The sequence below is a fragment of the Euprymna scolopes genome, chromosome 35 (assembly GCF_053919585.1).
Source record: "Euprymna scolopes isolate OS-2025 chromosome 35, ASM5391958v1, whole genome shotgun sequence".
NCBI lineage: Eukaryota > Metazoa > Mollusca > Cephalopoda > Sepiida > Sepiolidae > Euprymna > Euprymna scolopes.
In genome coordinates this window covers 38122069-38140514 of record NC_136516.1, presented here as the reverse complement: position 1 = coordinate 38140514, position 18446 = coordinate 38122069, and the positions used below count along the sequence as shown (strand labels likewise).

The following is an 18446-nucleotide window of genomic DNA, read 5'->3' as shown; positions in this document are numbered from 1 at the left end:
TTTATTGGGTTAAAGTTTGGAAACATGCTTGACCAGTCCATCACCTTTACCCTCAACCTCTTCAGTAAAGGAGTGGTTGTCTTGGATGGGCGTTTTGGGTCATTGTCATGCTGGAAGACTGTTCTGCGACCCAGTTTCTGGAGGGAGGGGATCATGCTCTGCTGCAGTATTTGAGAGTACATGTTGAAGTTCATGTTTCCCTCAATGAAATGTAACTTTCTAATACCTGTCGCACTCGTGCAGCCACAGACCATGACATTCCCACCACTGTGCTTGACTGTAGCATGACACACTTATCATTGTACGCCTCAAATTGGTGTGCATGGCTGTCAGCTGAGGAAGAATTTTCTTCTGAAGGCAATACACAAGCAAGCCCGCAAACAGTTTGCTGAAGACATGCCAACAAAGCCCATAGATTACTGGAGCCATGTCCTATGGTTAGATGAGACAAAATTTAATTTGTTTGGTTCTGACGGCCTTAAGCATGAGTGACGGCAACAAAGTGACCTCACAAAAACCTTTTAATCCGATATTTTCAAGCTTAAATTATTTTATTTATACAATACTCCATTTAACTTTATTCTTCCATTATGGTATATAGTAATATTACATATGCTTATATTCTCCTTCAATCACCTAATTTAATATGGGTCGAGTGTAAATTTCTTTTAAATAGTCTGAAGGAACCTATCTTACATAAATTTTAAATATACTTAAATTTTTTTTCTAAAGAAACTAATTCATCAAATTGGACAAATTTAAAATCAAAATTTAAATTTAATTAAATTTATATTAAAATTAAAAAGTTAAAATCAAAATTAAATTTTAATTTAAAGAATAAAAATAAAAAATAAAAATTTATATTTAAAAATTTAAATGTTGTCTATGTTTTTGTGGGAAATGCTTATCCAGAAGCCTATGGAAAAATGGTACACTATACTAATAGAAACCTTAAAATTATATTCCTCTATTTTTTTATAAGCTGTTCAATATTAATATATTTGAAATCAGGTTTTGTCTTTTTTTCTCATCCAAGTTTATAAGGAGTGTTCTGTGTATACAACCTTTCAGGCATTCATTCTGCACATTTAAACAGTTTTTTCCTAGATCCTGAATTAACTGCACGATATGGTAATTCTTAGCATTGCAAAGCAATCATTGTTTCAATTCAGGGAAAATATGAGGGTTTGTGTTGAATTATCCTCCATTTAATGGTAAAAGGTGCCCCCTTTTATTTAGCTTCCACACGCGTTGCTAAAGGCTGTTTTAATTCTTGTTTTCACTCTAAAGGAGCTCATATGTGAATAAAATCTTTGTTTAAACGAACCTTGTGCCATTCCAATATATGTTTTTACCACTTTTTTTCTTCATGAAGAACAAAAAAGTTTGTTTATTAACATAGGAACAAATAATTGTTTATGCCCATACTTATTTCTGTAAGGCTCACTGTATATTTGTTCTTATTCCTAATTCAGCACAGACACTCGTCAGTGCTAAAATATACACAGGAAGCATAAAGTCACTTTCACCTGGGCATAATTTTCTTGCAAACCGTATGTTTATTTAGTAATAGAAGGCTTTTTCTTTTCTTTTTTTTAAAGCAAAATTATTTTAAACTAGCAGCGGGGTGGGGGTGGGGGCACTGCCCAACCTTGTAAAATACGCTTAAATATATTTTAATTTCCACAGATGTTGTATTTATTATTACAGAGCTAATTGTCTATTGAATATTATATTGTACCTAATATATCTATATAATAATATATATTCCACAATCTTGTGGTTCTTATAAGAACCGAAGGATTGTGGAACTCTCTTCCTGCTCACTGTTTTCTCCCACTTTTAATCTTGGTCATTTCAAGACTAAGGTCAATGGGTATTTCCGGTCTTTGCAATAATCATCTTTTGTTCTAATTATCTCTTTACATTAATTGGCTTTAGGCCTTGTCTGGAGCGATTCTGATAAAATAGAAATTATTTAAGCAACTCTTTCTGCTGACTGGTTTCCTCCTACCTATAGCCTTGGTCTTTTCTAAGACGAAAGTAAGTAGATATCGCCTGTCTTTGCAGTAATCGTTTTTTGTTCTTGTTAGCAGCTTAAATCAAATGGCTTCACACCTTGTCTGAAGCGATTTCCATAAAAAGCTTATTCAAAATTATATGAATAACCTCAAACACAGGTTCAAAGCATGCACATTTCTGTCAGCGTTCTGATCGATTACGTATTTTGTCCCTCATCACTGTTCAAGATGATGGATAATGGTGGTCGGAAAACGCAAGTCGTATGCGAATGAGTTGCGCATAAAAATAAAAATAAAAACTAATTGTTAGTGAATTGTGTAAACGAAAAAACAAATAGAAATTTAAGACGGAAACAATTGGATGCAAAAAAAAAAAAAAAGAAAAAAAAAAGAACCTTATATCTCCTTAGGAGCTGAATCATATTTTTTTTTTCTTTTTTTTTCTATCACAGAAATTTCTTAAGAAAAGCTATCGATCGATAAGAGCTGTTTCAGTTCGATTGAATTACAAACAATGATACCATTATCTGAAGATTTAAAAAAAAAAAATATTTCAAGAACTCATTTTAACTTCGCTTCCAATTGAAACAACCTTTAATGACAAGAAACAGTTCTACGTCTATGACACGCTAGCAGGCCGCCCGGCATTGCCCGGTCATAAAAGTTAAATATGATATCTTAATTCATGCAGATTTCGTATTTATTATTATATAGCCAATACTCTATTGATTATTATATTGTACCTAATATAGAGTTGTGATTTCAAAAGTATATATATACAGGGTGGAACAATAAAATTGTCGCCCTAAAGAAAAAAACAACAACAGCTTTATTTTAAAACTTTTATTGAAAAAAATCAATTCAGGTAACTTGATTATGTAGTAGAGCTGACATCTAATCAATGTACCCGCCTTGTGTGTGTATGTGCGTGTGTGTGTGTGTCAATGAGACCATCAGCTCTCTGAACGCTAAAGTGCACATCAACCTACTTTGTCGAGGCCGAGTTCGTCAATTAATGTCTGCTCACCTCGATATCCTTAAGCTCTCTCGATCTAGTCCAAGCCATAACCTGCGTTCTTGCTTTATCCAATTCTCAACTCTAATTGTTGTCAACCATCGCAAGCCCAAGACTGTCCATAAATTATACCCACCTTTTGTGAACTGTCGCAAAACTTATTACTACTCTTCAAACTAAGTCTAAAATATATTGACCGATCTTTTGAACCTGCTCATCACTATACCTTGATCCACGACCCCACCTCAGCTTTGTATCGTGTACCTCGGAAAAGAGCTTTTTATGTCTTTACAAACAACTTCCTATCAATTGTTTTGCCGATAAACCCATTTCCACTCCTTTGTCAGACATCATTTTCTTTTTCTCCCCAGCTTCCTAACATTGAGGGAGGGGGCAATAGTACAGGGTGGTACGATAAAATTGTCACCTTAGAAAAGATGATATGATTCTATTTCCGTTTAATAAAAACTGGTTTTCTTTTATTGTTGCAGATCATCTATCAGTTGGCCAGTTTGTACAAATCTCAAGAGCGGCTTTTATCATGTCTGAAAGTGACGCAATGTTCAACGAGAGAGATCAGAGATGTGCCTCTGTACAACTCATGCTCTCTACCGATACAAGTTATGACAACAGGACCATTGCCAGCACCCTCAAAATGTAGCACTCGATTGCCACGAATAACAGAGACGTGATCAGGGTGATGAAAACATCAATCCTTGACACAACTCTCTTCCTGATCTTCATCAAGGATCTCCCAAATCACATTCTTATATCATTTATGCAGACGACACTAACATCTTTGGCAACACTTCAAAGGCCAGAAATGGCCAAAATCTCTCTGATTTAAACTATATTACATTATCAAGCTACCTGAATTGATATTTTCAATAAAAGTTTTAAAATAAAGCTGTCGTGTTTTCGATTAAATTCTCGCCCTAAAGAAAACAACACTACAGCTTTATTTTAAAACTTTTATTGAAAAAAATCAATTCCGGTAACTTGATTATGTAGTAGAGCTGACATCTATTCAATATAGGCATCTTTAGCCTCAATCATCACCTCAGTACAGGCCCAGAACTGAGAGCATGCCTTTTCCATAAGCACCGGCAGGAGCTCAGCTAATACTTGGTGGATAGTGACGATCAGGCTGGTATTGTGGGAGGTTATGTGGGTGATCTTCTTGGTGTATAACTGAACGAAGTAATCCAGCGGATTCAGGTCGTGAGAGAAGGGTACAAAGTCATAGCACGTCTTCTGAAACCAAGCCTGGGGCTCTTTGGACTTGTGGGTTGGTGCCGAATCCTGCTGCCACACCAGGGGATCACCACACTCTTTAACACATTCAGGTACACTTTGGTGTTGACTTTCAAGCCGATTTCAAAAGATGTGAGGTGCCATGATGTGATCTTCACTTAAAACTACACCAAAGACCATAACCGTGGGTCATTTGATGTGGTGAGCTGCGCCCTAGTTGAGCCATCCGGATTTGCATTTTGAGGGTGTTGGCAATGATCCTGTTGTCATAACTTGGATTGATAGGGAGTAGAAGTTGTGTAGCGGTGCATCTTCGATCTTGCTCATTGAACATTATGTCACTTTCAGACATTGTAACCCCAAACGTGTAGCTCCCTCGTCAGATCGCCGACTTCCAATGTTGTGTACCATGGATTTTTCTTTCGACTATTCCTCTTATGGCCGGATCGTCATTTTCTTCCTGGCGACTGTCGGTGGGAACACACACGGTTCACAAAATAGAAATATGAACAAAGAAAGGAAAAACCCAAATGCCAATGTTCACATATAAATTGACTGTTGGACTTGTGTGTGTGTGTGTGTCTCCTCCCCGTTCTATTGATGTTACATTCGTCTATCTCTGTTTCACAGTCAACTCTAAAATTGTCCACGACTCTACTTCACAGTCAACTCTATAACTGTTCAACTGTAGTCGTTATCAACTCCCATCCGCCGTCAAAGGTATCTAGTTGTCAACTCTGTCGAATTTTCATCCGCCATCTAGTGCATCTAGATCTCAACTGCCTGTCACCTCTGTCTTGGTCTCTCAGGTCGCCCACCCCACCCTGGCTACCGGAAGCTGCCCTTCCCTGTTTTATCAGTAGGTTTCTATTATTGTTTGCTATTTCCTATCTATTGTTGATTGTAGGATATTTCCGATTTCTTTGTTTATTCTAAGCTATTTCCTCTTCCTTTGTTTATTTCCTCCCCTCTCAGCACTGAGTGGCTCAAATCCACCCCAGGGCCACTTTATAGTATCACAACATGATAGAACGCTCTTGGGATTTCTACACTACTGGGCAACTAGTAGATGGTGTGCAACAGAAAAAGAAAACCGTTTTTCATCAAATGGAAATGGAATCATGTCTTTTCTAGGGCGACAATTTTATCGTTCCACCCTGTGCATGTATATATATATATATACACACTAGCAGGAAAACCTGGCATTACCTGGGACTAAATTATGATCAACAAATGTTTCGCACTCTCATATTTTTATAGTCATTGAAATTGGTGAAATCACCCATTTTTTAACCAAATTGATTGATTGCCTGCTCTAGTTGGGGACCAATCAGAATTCACCTGGAGGAAGCTTTCCATGCCTCTCGTAGTGACTAAGTTCACAATATATTGCAGTCTATGTTGTGTTGTAGAGAACCTATTTTTGATTTCATAAAAAATTTTTTATATATAATGGTTGGAATTAAAGTTTAAAATGACAAAAGTCAAGTATCATGGTTCAATTGTTTCCCTCAGAAAAATCGGCCATATTTTTTTACGTAAACAAATTAACAAATAATATTTGTTATTTTAATTATAAAACAGTAATTTACGAACACATGTTTTGCAGTACTACTGTGTAGCTTGACTGTTCTAGCAACTTAATCGTTACCCAGTTTGATAACGTTCACAACATTACCCTTTGGCCTTTTCTGCACCTGAAATGTTCGCTCAACCTATTGTTTCCTACGAGTCAACTCTGTTGTTTACTCCGCTAGCTAGCTAGCTTGATAGCTAGATAGATAGATAACCTGATAATTGAATAACTGCTTTATACCTGGCGTTGTCCGGTGTTTACCTAACACCTACGTAGTAACTGAAGCATTCTTATTCTATTATTGTCAAATTTATTGAAATGAATTTATAAACATTTCACATCTGTAGTTTAAAAAATGTAAAAAAAAATTATAAACATTTCACATCTGTAGTTTAAAAAATGTAAAAAAAAATTATAAACGTTTCACATCTGTAGTTTAAAAAATGTAAAAAAAAATTATAAACATTTCACATCTGTAGTTTAAAAAATGTAAAAAAAATTATAAACATTTCACATCTGTAGTTTAAAAAATGTAAAAAAAAATTATAAACATTTCACATCTGTAGTTTAAAAAATGTAAAAAAAAATTATAAACGTTTCACATCTGTAGTTTAAAAAATGTAAAAAAAAATTATAAACATTTCACATCTGTAGTTTAAAAAATGTAAAAAAAAATTATAAACATTTCACATCTGTAGTTTAAAAAATGTAAAAAAAAATTATAAACATTTCACATCTGTAGTTTAAAAATGTAAAAAAATATATAAACATTTCACATCTGTAGTTTAAAAAATGTAAAAAAATATATATAAACATTTCACATCTGTAGTTTAAAAAATGTAAAATAAAATATAAACATTTCACATCTGTAGTTTAAAAAATGTAAAAAAAAATTATAAACATTTCACATCTGTAGTTTAAAAAATGTAAAAAAATTATAAACATTTCACATCTGTCGTTTAAAAACTGTAAAAGAAATTATAAACATTTCACATCTGTAGTTTAAAAAATATAAAAAAATATATATACACATTTCACATCTGTAGTTTAAAAAATATAAAAAAATATATATACACATTTCACATCTGTAGTTTAAAAAATGTTAAAAAAATATAAACATTTCACATCTGTAGTTTAAAAAATGTAAAAAAATATAAACATTTCACATCTGTAGTTTAAAAAATGTAAAAAAATATATATAAACATTTCACATCTGTAGTTTAAAAAAAGTTAAAATTTAAAAAAAAAACTAAAACAAATCACCATTTTTTTTTTTTTCAGTTCAAACCAAACACATTGAATCCTCGATGGCTGGAACAGTTTGACCTGCGGATGTACGACGACCAGACAAACTTTCTGGAATTAACTGTGTATGACCACGATGTGGCAGGGAAAGATGATTTCATGGGAAGGTAGGTTTTCTCATCAAAATATTTCTTCAGTGGCCATTGGGTCATATTTTGTTAAATATTAGTGAATACCTTTTTTTCCTCTTTTTCCTCCCAGACAAGGCATATTTACTTTTTTATAGAAATCGCTTGAGACAAGGCATGAAGCCGCTTGATGTAAGGAGCGAACAAGTACAAAAGCTCATAATTGCAAAGACAGGTGATACCTATTGACCTTAGTCTTGAAAAGACCAAGGTAGTAGGTAGAAGGAAAACAGTGAGCAGGAAGAGAGTTCCCCAATCTTTTAGTTGGAAAGAAGCTACTGGAATACAAAACTCTACTAGTCTCTCGCTCCTAGACAAGGTTAAAAAAAGAGCCGCCAATCTGATAAGCCCTGAACTGGCATCTAAGCTTCAGCCTCTGTCCCATCGACGAAACGTTGCATCCCTCTGCTTGTTCTACAAGTATTTTAATGGTGAATGCTTGACAAACTACAGACACTTGTGCCCCCCCGACATAGACACCCTCGACAAACCCGACAGGCAGCTAAATCCCACCCCCACACAGTAGAGATCCCTAGATGTAAAAGATCTTTCTACTCCAGTAGTTTCTTCCCCAGAACCGCTAGACTCTGGAATTCCATTCCAGGTTCCTGCTTCCCTAACTGTACTGACATGCAGAAGTTCAAGTGCAATGTGAACCGACATCTTGCTGCCCAAATCCCTACATAGTGCCCCAGTAGTTGCTGCCCCTGATAGTAGCCCCCTACACCAAAGTGGCAATGTGCCTTGTTTGGGGTGAAAATGTAAAAAAAAAAAAAAAAAAAATTAGGTATTAAAACGAATTGGTGGAGACCACTAGACCAACGACTCAAACGGGCTGGAACAAAGGAAGCAGGGAATAGACCAGACAATTCTGAGGAACACATGTCATTAAAGTATTTGTGGAAAAAAAATTGAGACTAGTAACAGTGGCTACTATTTGGGATTGTGTCTAACAAGCCATTGTGGGGAGTTGAGCAGCGAGATGCCTAATCACGTTGCATTTAAACTTCAGCAGGTTAGTACAGTCGGAGAAGCAGAAAGCAAGAATAGGAATTCCAAAGTCTAGCATTCCAAAGGAAGAAACTATTAGAGTATAAGGCTTTATGATATCTAGGGACCTCAATAGAGAAGGGGTGGGATTTTGCTGCTTGTTGTTTAGTCAAGAGTATGTGGGGCACAAATGCTATGAGTTCATCAGAGCACATTCTAGTAAAATACTTATAAAACAGGGATAGGGATGTGACATTGTGGTGATGGGACAGAAGTTAGAGCTTAGCCAAAAGTGTAGAACCTGTTAAATTTGATTTTTTTTTTTTTTTTTTTTTTAACTCTGTCTGATGTGGCAACAATACTCTATGCATGGGCGAACTTTGGCTTCGTAAAGATGCTAGATATTGGCAGGTAGCCCCGAAAATGAAAAAAACATTCCCCCCACTCTTTATCTGTGCCTAAACCTAAACGTAGATTCCATGAACAAAGCTTCTTTCTGAGAACTGCATGCCTGTGAAACTCTCTTCCGTTTTCCTGCTTTCCAACTGACTACAATATGGCTATCTTCAAGACCAACATAAAAAAGTTCTTGATAAGTAATCCAATTTACCAAATTCCCACTACTAATGATTACTACGATATTTTCCCATTGACTACTTATCCTCGAGTGGCCTCTGACCCTTGATAAGTAGTGACTCCTTTGTAAAAAAAAAAAAAAAAATTCAGCAATGCCCTGGATGAATAATATCTAAAATTTAGAAAAAAGTTATTCATTCTCTGAGGGCTAACTGGGCAAGGTTACGTTCGGGAGGGGGAGGGGGCGTTACTATGTATTTGGGAAGAAAATGATGACTCATTCCCCGAGGAATCTATTATGTAAAAGAGGGTTGTCTATGTATGTATGTATGTGTGTGTGTGTGTGTGTCAAGCTAGAGAAGAGAAGGAAGAGGAGGTTTTGAGAAAGGAGCAGAAAACGGGAGGGGGAGAGAAAGGTAGACAGATAAAAGTTTTAATAGAAACTAGCAGGATCTGTGGAAATTCCACAGGGGACTCATTCATATGTTGGCATTCTGTAGATGTTCAGTGTAAATGGAGACACTGATATTATTGTAGCTCTTTTGTTAAAACTGCAAAAGTATTCATCTAAGCTAGCAGAGATGCCTGGTGTACCTATTTACTATGCCTCTCCACGGGACAGAGTTAGACACCAGGGTCGTTTTTTAACATGGAGAAAAGGTACAAAAATAAAAATTGTCTCAGTCGTGAAGGATTTCTCCTCCACTGAAAGAGAACAAGAATTAGAAGTGCAGCATCTGAAGAACAGATACTACACTTTGATCTTGAGCAAGAGATGCCTGGTGTAACCCAGCCGTAAAGTATGCATAAACATAATATTTTAATAAGAGGTGGATGTAGTTTGCTTGAAGCATTGTATAGTATGTAGTTAAATAGAATGTGTAGAAGGCGGTACAATGCAGAGGTAACGGAAAGACACAAGCTGAAGCAGGTGAGAAAGTTTTATTAATACAACTTCCAAATACATGTGTACATATTCATTTTGAACCAAAGATAAACTATTATAAAAAAAAGAAAAAGAAAATAATTAAATAAATTAGAAACAAAAATAAAGAAATTAATAAAAAAAAAAACCCTAACCATATTAAATTAAAATGCTATCTACAAGTTCCGGGCAATTGTTTGCCGCGATACTGTTACTGTTTACAACAGCACGTTTGAACCAAAGTCAAATAAATATCTGACGAAGAGATCTTTCTCGAAATATTACATAACACGGATATACCACCAGACCGACTTTCCCAGGTGATTACGGTGCAAATATAAATATTATGCGTATAAGAAATATATGAATATGTACACATGTATTTGTAAGTTGTATTAATAAAACTTTCTCACCTGCTTCAGCTTGTGTGTTTCCGTTACCTCTGCATTGTACTGCCTTCTACACATTCTATTTAAATATTTTAATTCTTGCAGATTTTGTATATATTATTATAGAGTTAATGTTCTATCAATTTTTATATATTATAAAGTTGCGATCTCAAAAATAAAAAAATATATCCAGATGACTTGGGTGCATCAGCTTGAATCGAAACCGAAACCAAAACTTATGAATAATTCCTGATAAAATTATTTATAAATAAATAAATAACTTGGGTGTCATCAGCTGAAACCAAAACTTGGCAAAATTATTTATTACTAGAAATGGAAGACCATAACAATTAAACGACAGTCACTCGGATGTAAGCGTGATACACAAAATAAATAACACACAAGCTATCCTATTAATGTATAGATGTTACACTTTTTCCTCAGGTAATGCCGGGTAACCCTGCTCGTCTATATATAATATATAAAGGGCAGTTTCCTGTGTGCTTGTATGTTCAGCTAAAACTTTTAAAAAATACACAACAAACTCCTACAAAATTGTTACTTTTACACACGCACATTCAGCTTTATATATATATAATTATATAATATAAAGCTGAATGTGTGTGTGTGTGTCTGGTCACGAATAGGCTCCTATATGGTTGACTATTTTAAAAAACTGATTATATATAATGATAGAAGATGTATCGAGACACAGGAATGGGTATGTTTGATTTGGCAGAACGATGGTTCATAAAAATTGTGGGGTCTGCGTTCGCGCCTGGTCCACAAAGTATGGAAATAAAAAATTTAAAAATTAAAAAAAAACGTTTACAGGTGTTTTTGATATAGATATACATAAGAATACTTTGATAAGTATGTTTTAACTTAAATATGGATGGTATGATAAAATTGTGGGTCTGCGTTCGCGCCTGGCCTCCATAGAATGGAAATAGGCACAAACTTTAATAAAAACTTTTCATATCTATCTGCGTAAGTATGTGTAAGTGTGTGAACAGGTATGGTATATATATGTTGTTTTGTTTTGTTTTCTCAAACCATGAATATGGTTAATATTGGCTTCGCCTCGAAGCTCCTATTTATTTAGAAAGTCGCCCATAATTTGTTTGGACGTAGATATAACATTTTTATTTATTTATTATTTTTAAAACAATAATAATATATATATATATATATATATATATATATATATATACTAGCAGTGTTAACCGGCAATGTCCAGTGCAAAAATGTAACATAACTTTTATCCCCCTCTCTTTTCCCTCTGAATATATGACTACTTCATTTAATTACATAAATTAATATACGAAAGCATAATTTTATGCGTAAACTTTAACTATTTACTTCAACAGTGCTCAGTACATAGAGCTAGGTAATAAGTTATAAAAATATATATAGTCATCCACATACAGTACTGCTTCGTTGAATCACAACTCATCAGTATGGCTAAACGAGCGCCTTTCTCCAGCCGTGGATCGAACCTACAACCATCGAGTTGACAATTGGCAGCTCTACCCACAGGACCACGAGTTGGTACCTGCAAATTTCCTCATCAAGTGCTTGTTTAAGAAGCACTTATATATATATATATATATATATATATATATATATATATATATATATATATATATATGGGATTTGTTGTCATATTTTAGAAGACATTTCGTAGATATGTAAATTTAGAAGTAAAATTATTTGAAAAACAAAAAATGCCAAGGAAAATTTTATTAAATGATAAAATCATAGACTTTTGATGGCAACACATCCTTATTAAAGAATGTTGTTTTTAGTGTTTTCTTTTTTTTTTCCGTTTTTTTTTTTTTTTTTTTTTTGCTTCATTTTAGATGTTAAAGTCTTTAGTGATTAAATCCACGTGGAGTGAAGAAAAACATCCGTTCTTATAAATGATGGCAATCAGTCTGAATCGATGTGCACATTATGCTGGTTATAAAACGTGTCTATGTGGCGTAGTGGACAAAGTACTTGGTAATTCAGTTGTAAATGGCACTCTCATGGAGATTGAAGGTTCATTCCTCGGTGTGGGCAACACTCAAGATACAATTGTGGAATTACTTAGGTTTACCCAGTCATGGCTGAGAGAACAAGAACATGCTACCCTCATGGATTATATAAAAGGTTCTTTCGAAATCGTTATCTCATATACTTTGAAACAAACAAATCTCTACATCCCTCCAAACAAATGTATCCTTTTTTTTTTTTTACATTATTTATTTATTTATTTATTTATTTTTTTTTTTGGTGTTGCTGTTAGTGTTGGGTAACCATATATCAAGGCTCGAAGCCAATCAGGGCTAAGTGTTAATAATACGAAACGATTGTCAGTCGAAATTGATCCATGTACTAAATTTCACTACTTATCCGACGGTTTACGCCAAGTACATATTGGCAATGGATTTGAAGATGACCATGTTTAGGTTCACAGTGAAGCAGACCTGTGGTGTTCCACAAACGGGGGTAAAAAACTTTGTCCATGGAAATTCCATCTAGCACTAGGCTCGTGATGGAAGACAAAGAAAAAATTCTGTTGTGATTGAGGAGAGGAGTTCTTGCTGTGAATATCGTACAAGTACAAACTAGAAATTAGAGATCAGTCGAACACTTTCCACGAAAATAATAAAGTAGCGATACTAGCAATGAGCTTTAAAAACAGACGATATCATCGCCACTCAAATTCAGAATTTTTTTTTTTTTTTAATTTTGTCTTGGCAAAAAAGTGTGCTCTGGGTAGTGCCTACACATTGGATTTTTAGGTCAATTCCCTTAGTCTAGTTTACATCCTATTTACTCATAAGAGATATATGAAGTGCTTTGAATAAGTTCCCAGACTTTTTTGTACAGACATTTAAAATTGTCATGGACTCTTGGAAATTCAGTATGTTATTGCTATACATCTTATGAAAGGACCGACCAATTTTTATGATTTCAGGTTCTAACGAACAGCTGCAGCAGTATTTGGAATACATCGAAAATGCAATCTGGACGTGAGGATATTTTAGACGAACGATATGCAATAAAATTCTGTTTTAAACTTGGAAAAAATTCCACAGAAACGTATAGAATGCTTCAGACTGATTTTGAGTGGCATAAGAGATTTAAGGAAGGCAGAGAATCTGTGAAGGATGATGAGAGGTGTGGGAGGAGTAACAAAGTTAGTACACCAGAGTTGATTGGCCAAATAAAGAATTTCGTATGTAAGGACTGTCGTGTCTATAGAAACAATTAAGTGCACAGTTTGATATTATTTGTGAGGGATTGAACATGGAAAAGGTGCTCAGAGAAGATCAGAAAGTTATAACCAAGATGGGCATCAAGACAGTTCCTCGCCCTCCCTATAGTCCAGACCTTGCTCCCTGTGACTTATGGATATTCCCTAAGCTCAAGGAAAACCTTAGAGGCTGTCGTTATCAGACAATTGAGATGAGACTGTGACACGAGTCGTTTACCTGCTCACTCAAGAAGACTTTCTATAGGGCCTTCCAGAAGTTGTTAGAACGATACAAGTGCATTGCAGCCAGGGGAGATTACTTTGAACGGAACTAGTTTCATGTTTTGCTATCAATAAAAGTGTCCATACGAAAAAGTCTGGAAACTTATTTAAGACACTGGGTACGTGTGTATATACGTGTGATCGTCTATTTAATGTCCGTTGTGTGTATATGTACGTTCAAATATATTTCATGATGGAACACACATAAATATCTTTACAACATAAAGAACGAATAACACTTATTTGGGGTGTCAACATTTGGCCAGTCGGAAACACACCTGCTCCATCTTTCGTCTTGTTTGACAGAAAGCTGTAATGGAAATTCTCCCCCAGAACTATGGAGCCTCAGGTTTTATTTTTGGTAGTTTTTTTATTCCGAATGTTTTCCCATTGATTGACTAAGTAAAGAATTTAAGGACCGTTGTGTGTCTATAGAGACAATAAGTACACAGTTTGATCTCAGTGTGGGAACTGTTAAACAATTACTCATGAGAAACTGAAGATGCGGAAAATTTGCACATAGTTTGTCTCAAGGGTGTTCAGAGAAAATCAGAAAAAAAAAAACGTCATGACCAAGATGGACATCAAGACAGTTCCTCGCCCTCCCTATAGTCCAGACCTTGCTCCCTGTGACTTTTGGTTATTCCCTAAGCTCAAGGAAAACCTTAGGGATTGTCGTTATGAGATAATAGAGATGATGAAAGAGGCTGTGATGAGGGTCATTGACACGCTCGCACAAGTGGACTTCCATGGAGTTCAAAATCAGTAAATATTTCAACAGTGAAAGATTTTGTTTTAAACAAAATGAAATAATAATTTTAAAAAAAATCGTTTTTGGCATCGGAAAATAGGCACAAAGTTTTTCCAATTCTGATACCCCCAAGTTCCGATTTTTGATTCCGATTAATCGCCTCAACACTAGCGTACTATCAATAAAAGTGCTCATACAAAACAATTCTGGAAATTTATTTAAGGAACCTCGTACAAACATGCAAAAATCTACGAACTGTAATGAGGACCCAACAGTGGGTGGTACGGTACTAGTTTTATTTTGAACTTACAGAAGCAGGAGACAAAATATTAACTGTTTAAATAACCTTTTTTTTTTTTTAATTCCATCAGACAAGTGTAAAAGATTAGATAACAGTTTTACTTTTGGCGCCAAAGGAATTGGGGTCAGCAGAAAATTATTTTTAGAATGCACTTTACGTTTCGGCAAATTTGCACAAGGATGAAGTCAGCGCCAAACAAGCCATATTTTTCATTTCGAATCCAGATGTCTCAAAATGTGTGTGGGGTGGGGATGGGATGGGGGGGAGAAAAAGATAAAACCGTCCCGAAGTAGGCAATATCACCAAGGTTATGTTAAATGAGGATATCATCCACTATTAAAAATATAATTTAAGGGCGGACTTAAAGAATCTTGGCCGACCCCACCCCGTCACTATTTTTTTTATTTTAATCTTTTTTTTTCAATTTTTTTTTTCAGCAGGTTATTATGAAATAGGCACTAGTTTACCAGATTATCAAAAACGAAATTGAAAAAAAAGTAATTATTTAAATGTTTGTAGTGGGTACTCAGTTTCTAATGCAACTTTCTAGTAAATCGATCACCGATTTTAGAACCACTCGACGTTTTTAGGCCAAATTTTGTGAATTTAGCCTTTTTTTTTTTTTTTTTTTTCGAAGTCACATCCTAGTTGGAGGACCAACCTAGGGTGTTTTAAACAATGGGACAAATGGGTAACTCTGGGTGGTTCCTATCTAAAGTCTATCTGTGTCAAGTTTTGTTGCTCTACTGCTTTGAGTGGATCAGAGGCAGTACTTATTGAACACCCTTCATACAAATGAATAACCATTTAGCAGATCTTTTACCTTTTAAAGTTCATTTAAATCATTAGTGACTCCCAAACATACGATTTATAAAAATCGTCTCAGTTTAAATGTAACCTGTCTACTTGCTCATACGAGGTACCTTCAATAAGTTTCCAGACTTTTTTCTTTTTTTACAGGTATTTAAAATTGTCTCTTGAAAATTCAGTATGTTATTGCTGTACATCTAATGAGATGACTGACCAATTTTTATGGTTTCAGGTTCAAACAAACAGCTACAGCAGGAATTGGAATGCACCCTACTAAAGCCTGATTGTCACAGCTGGTGAATTTCAAAAATGAAATCTGGACGTGAGGACACTTTAGAAGAACGATATGCAATAAAATTCTGTTTTAAACTTGAAAAAATGCCACAGATACGTATGGAATGCTTCAGACTGCTTTTGGACCATCTTGTATGAATCGAGCATCAGTTTTTGAGTGACATAAGAGATTCAAGGACGGCAAGGAGTCTTTGAGGGATGATGAGAGGTGTGGGAGGAGTAAGGAAGTCAGAACATCAAAGTTGATTCGCCAAATAAAGAATTTCATGAATAAGGGCCGTCGTGTGTCTATAGAGATAATAAGTGAACAGTTTGATGTCAGTGTGGGAACTGTACACTCAATTATTCGTGAGGAACTGAAGATGCGGAAGATTTGCGCGAATGCACCAGTCCACAACTCCATCCTTGTCACAGACTATTTGACCAAAATGGTCATCAAGACAGTTCCTCACCCTCCCTATAGTCCAGATCTTGCTCCCTGTGACTTTTGGTTATTCCGTAAGCTCAAGGAAAACCTTAGTCGGTCATTATGAGAAAACTAAGGAGATGAAAGCAGCTGTGACAAGAGTCATTGACATGCTTACACAAAAGGACTTCATGGGGCCTTCCAAAAGTTGTTGGAATGGTACAAAGTAATCTCCTCTGACATTGCAGCCAGAGGAGATTACTTCGAAGGGGACTGTGTGTACTATCAATAAAAATGCCCATACAAAAAGGTCTGGAAACTTATTGAAGGCATCTCTCGTAGTAGTAGTAGTAGTAGTAGTAGTAGTAGTAATACGAACAGTTTTAAGCATTTTTTTTCTTTGTTTACATTCTATGTGGACTTTTTTTTTTTTTTTTTTTTAGAAATGTGACATCTCTTCGGTCACAGTGACCATTTCTGGACAATTTCTGCTAATCTGATATCTCTCTAAATTTGGAGACAGAGACTGATTATTGATTTTATTAGGTATTCCTTTGTCTGCATTTATCAGTGTGTTATAAAAATAATTTCTTATCTTTGGAATAACCGAAATCTTTATGAGATTGTATTTTCTTGTAGAAAGAATCCTTATTAAGCGTTTTCTGTTTTTAATATTATGTGTGTGTGTATATATGTGTGTGTGAGAGATTATATTTTCTTGTGCATAGAATCCTTATCAAACGTTGAAAACACATTTTGTTTTTAATATAAAAAAGCAAAGATATATATGTATGTATATATGTGTGCGTGTTTGTATATATGTATATAAATGTATGTGTGTATATGTATATATATATATATATGTGTGTGTGCTAGCTGCCTCATGGTCGGGTCACCGGCGACTAAACTGGTTCCCTCGCCAGACTTGTTTGGTGAGGAGGGTGGCTAGTCTCCCTGAAGGATTAAAAACAAGACTTTCCAAAGGGCGAATGAACCCTTTTTCTGGGTCAACGGCAAACTAGCACCGTGTATGTTTGTGTGTATGTGTGTGTTGGGGTGGATAGGGCTCCTGTAAGCCGTGGTGAAAGCAACCTTTCTAGGAGAAGCAAATCTCTGATTTAAAAAACCATAAAGCAGGAGACCAGTACCCGCATTAAGCTGGTCTGCAGTTTAACTTGTTGCTGGCTATCTTGCTCTTGCTTGTTGCTGGATCTCAACATTTTGAACCGAGAGAAAGACTTAGCTGTCGTACAAAGCTAAGACTCTGTAACATTATCTGTCTACAGATACTCCCTCAGGCATTTGATTATTAAAATGGTCCTGTGACGATGGAAGTCATTTTTGGGCTCATTGACTTTGTGTCTGAGAGAGTGGCACTCGTCTGACAAGACGTTGCAATCATCATCATCATCATGTATATGTGTGTATATATATGTATATATATATGCCTTTTATGTGTATATGTATGTATATATGTACTATGTATATGTGTATGTATATATATATATATATATATATATATATATATGATAGAGAATTAATATGACAATTTAAATATTGTTATATGCTCTATATATATATACGTTTTATTTTTTATTACCGTATCTTTCTGTTAAGTTACTTTATTGTTTCGGCTACACGGCCGTTTTTTTTGGCCGTCTGTAGCGTCCTCAGACTTTTACAGAAATGTTCGCTATTTTGGGATGAAAGAGGACGCTACAGACGGCCAAAAAAAACGACCGTGTAGCCAAAACAATAATGTAAATTAACAGAAAAATACGGTAATAAAAAATAAAACGCATATTTGCTCTACAACAGTATTGAGCACTTTCTTCAGTTTTTATTAATTACCATCTCCACTATATATATATATGATAGAGAATTAATATGACAATTTAAATATTGTTATATGCTCATGAGCATAAAATTCTCTAGAAAGAGGAGACATACAAAAGTTTACTTATTTTCAAAATGTTTGTCTTTCATTGTGTACAATTATTTCACACCTCAGTGTTGGCATATAATAATAGTTTATTAATTATGATTTTTGCACGCATTAGACTTTATCATCCTTTGGAATTACCAATTTGTCAAAAGTTTTCACAGTTCATGAAACATGCTTGCCTTACTATAATTCCTCGGATTTCCTACTAATAAGTTCTTATGAATCATTATTAAA

General features: G+C 34.9%; 1 protein-coding gene across 21 annotated transcripts in view; it reads left to right on the top strand.

Annotated features, from left to right (window-relative positions):
• LOC145259826 (multiple C2 and transmembrane domain-containing protein 1-like) overlaps positions 1 to 18446 on the top strand; it is a 992069-nt gene that overhangs the window by 896687 nt on the left and 76936 nt on the right. For all 21 annotated transcript variants that reach the window (XM_080117638.1, XM_080117631.1, XM_080117630.1 and 18 more), the window contains one exon: positions 7148 to 7278. In XM_080117638.1, the coding sequence (XP_079973764.1) occupies positions 7148 to 7278 (131 nt within the window). The remainder of the gene's footprint in view (positions 1 to 7147; positions 7279 to 18446) is intronic.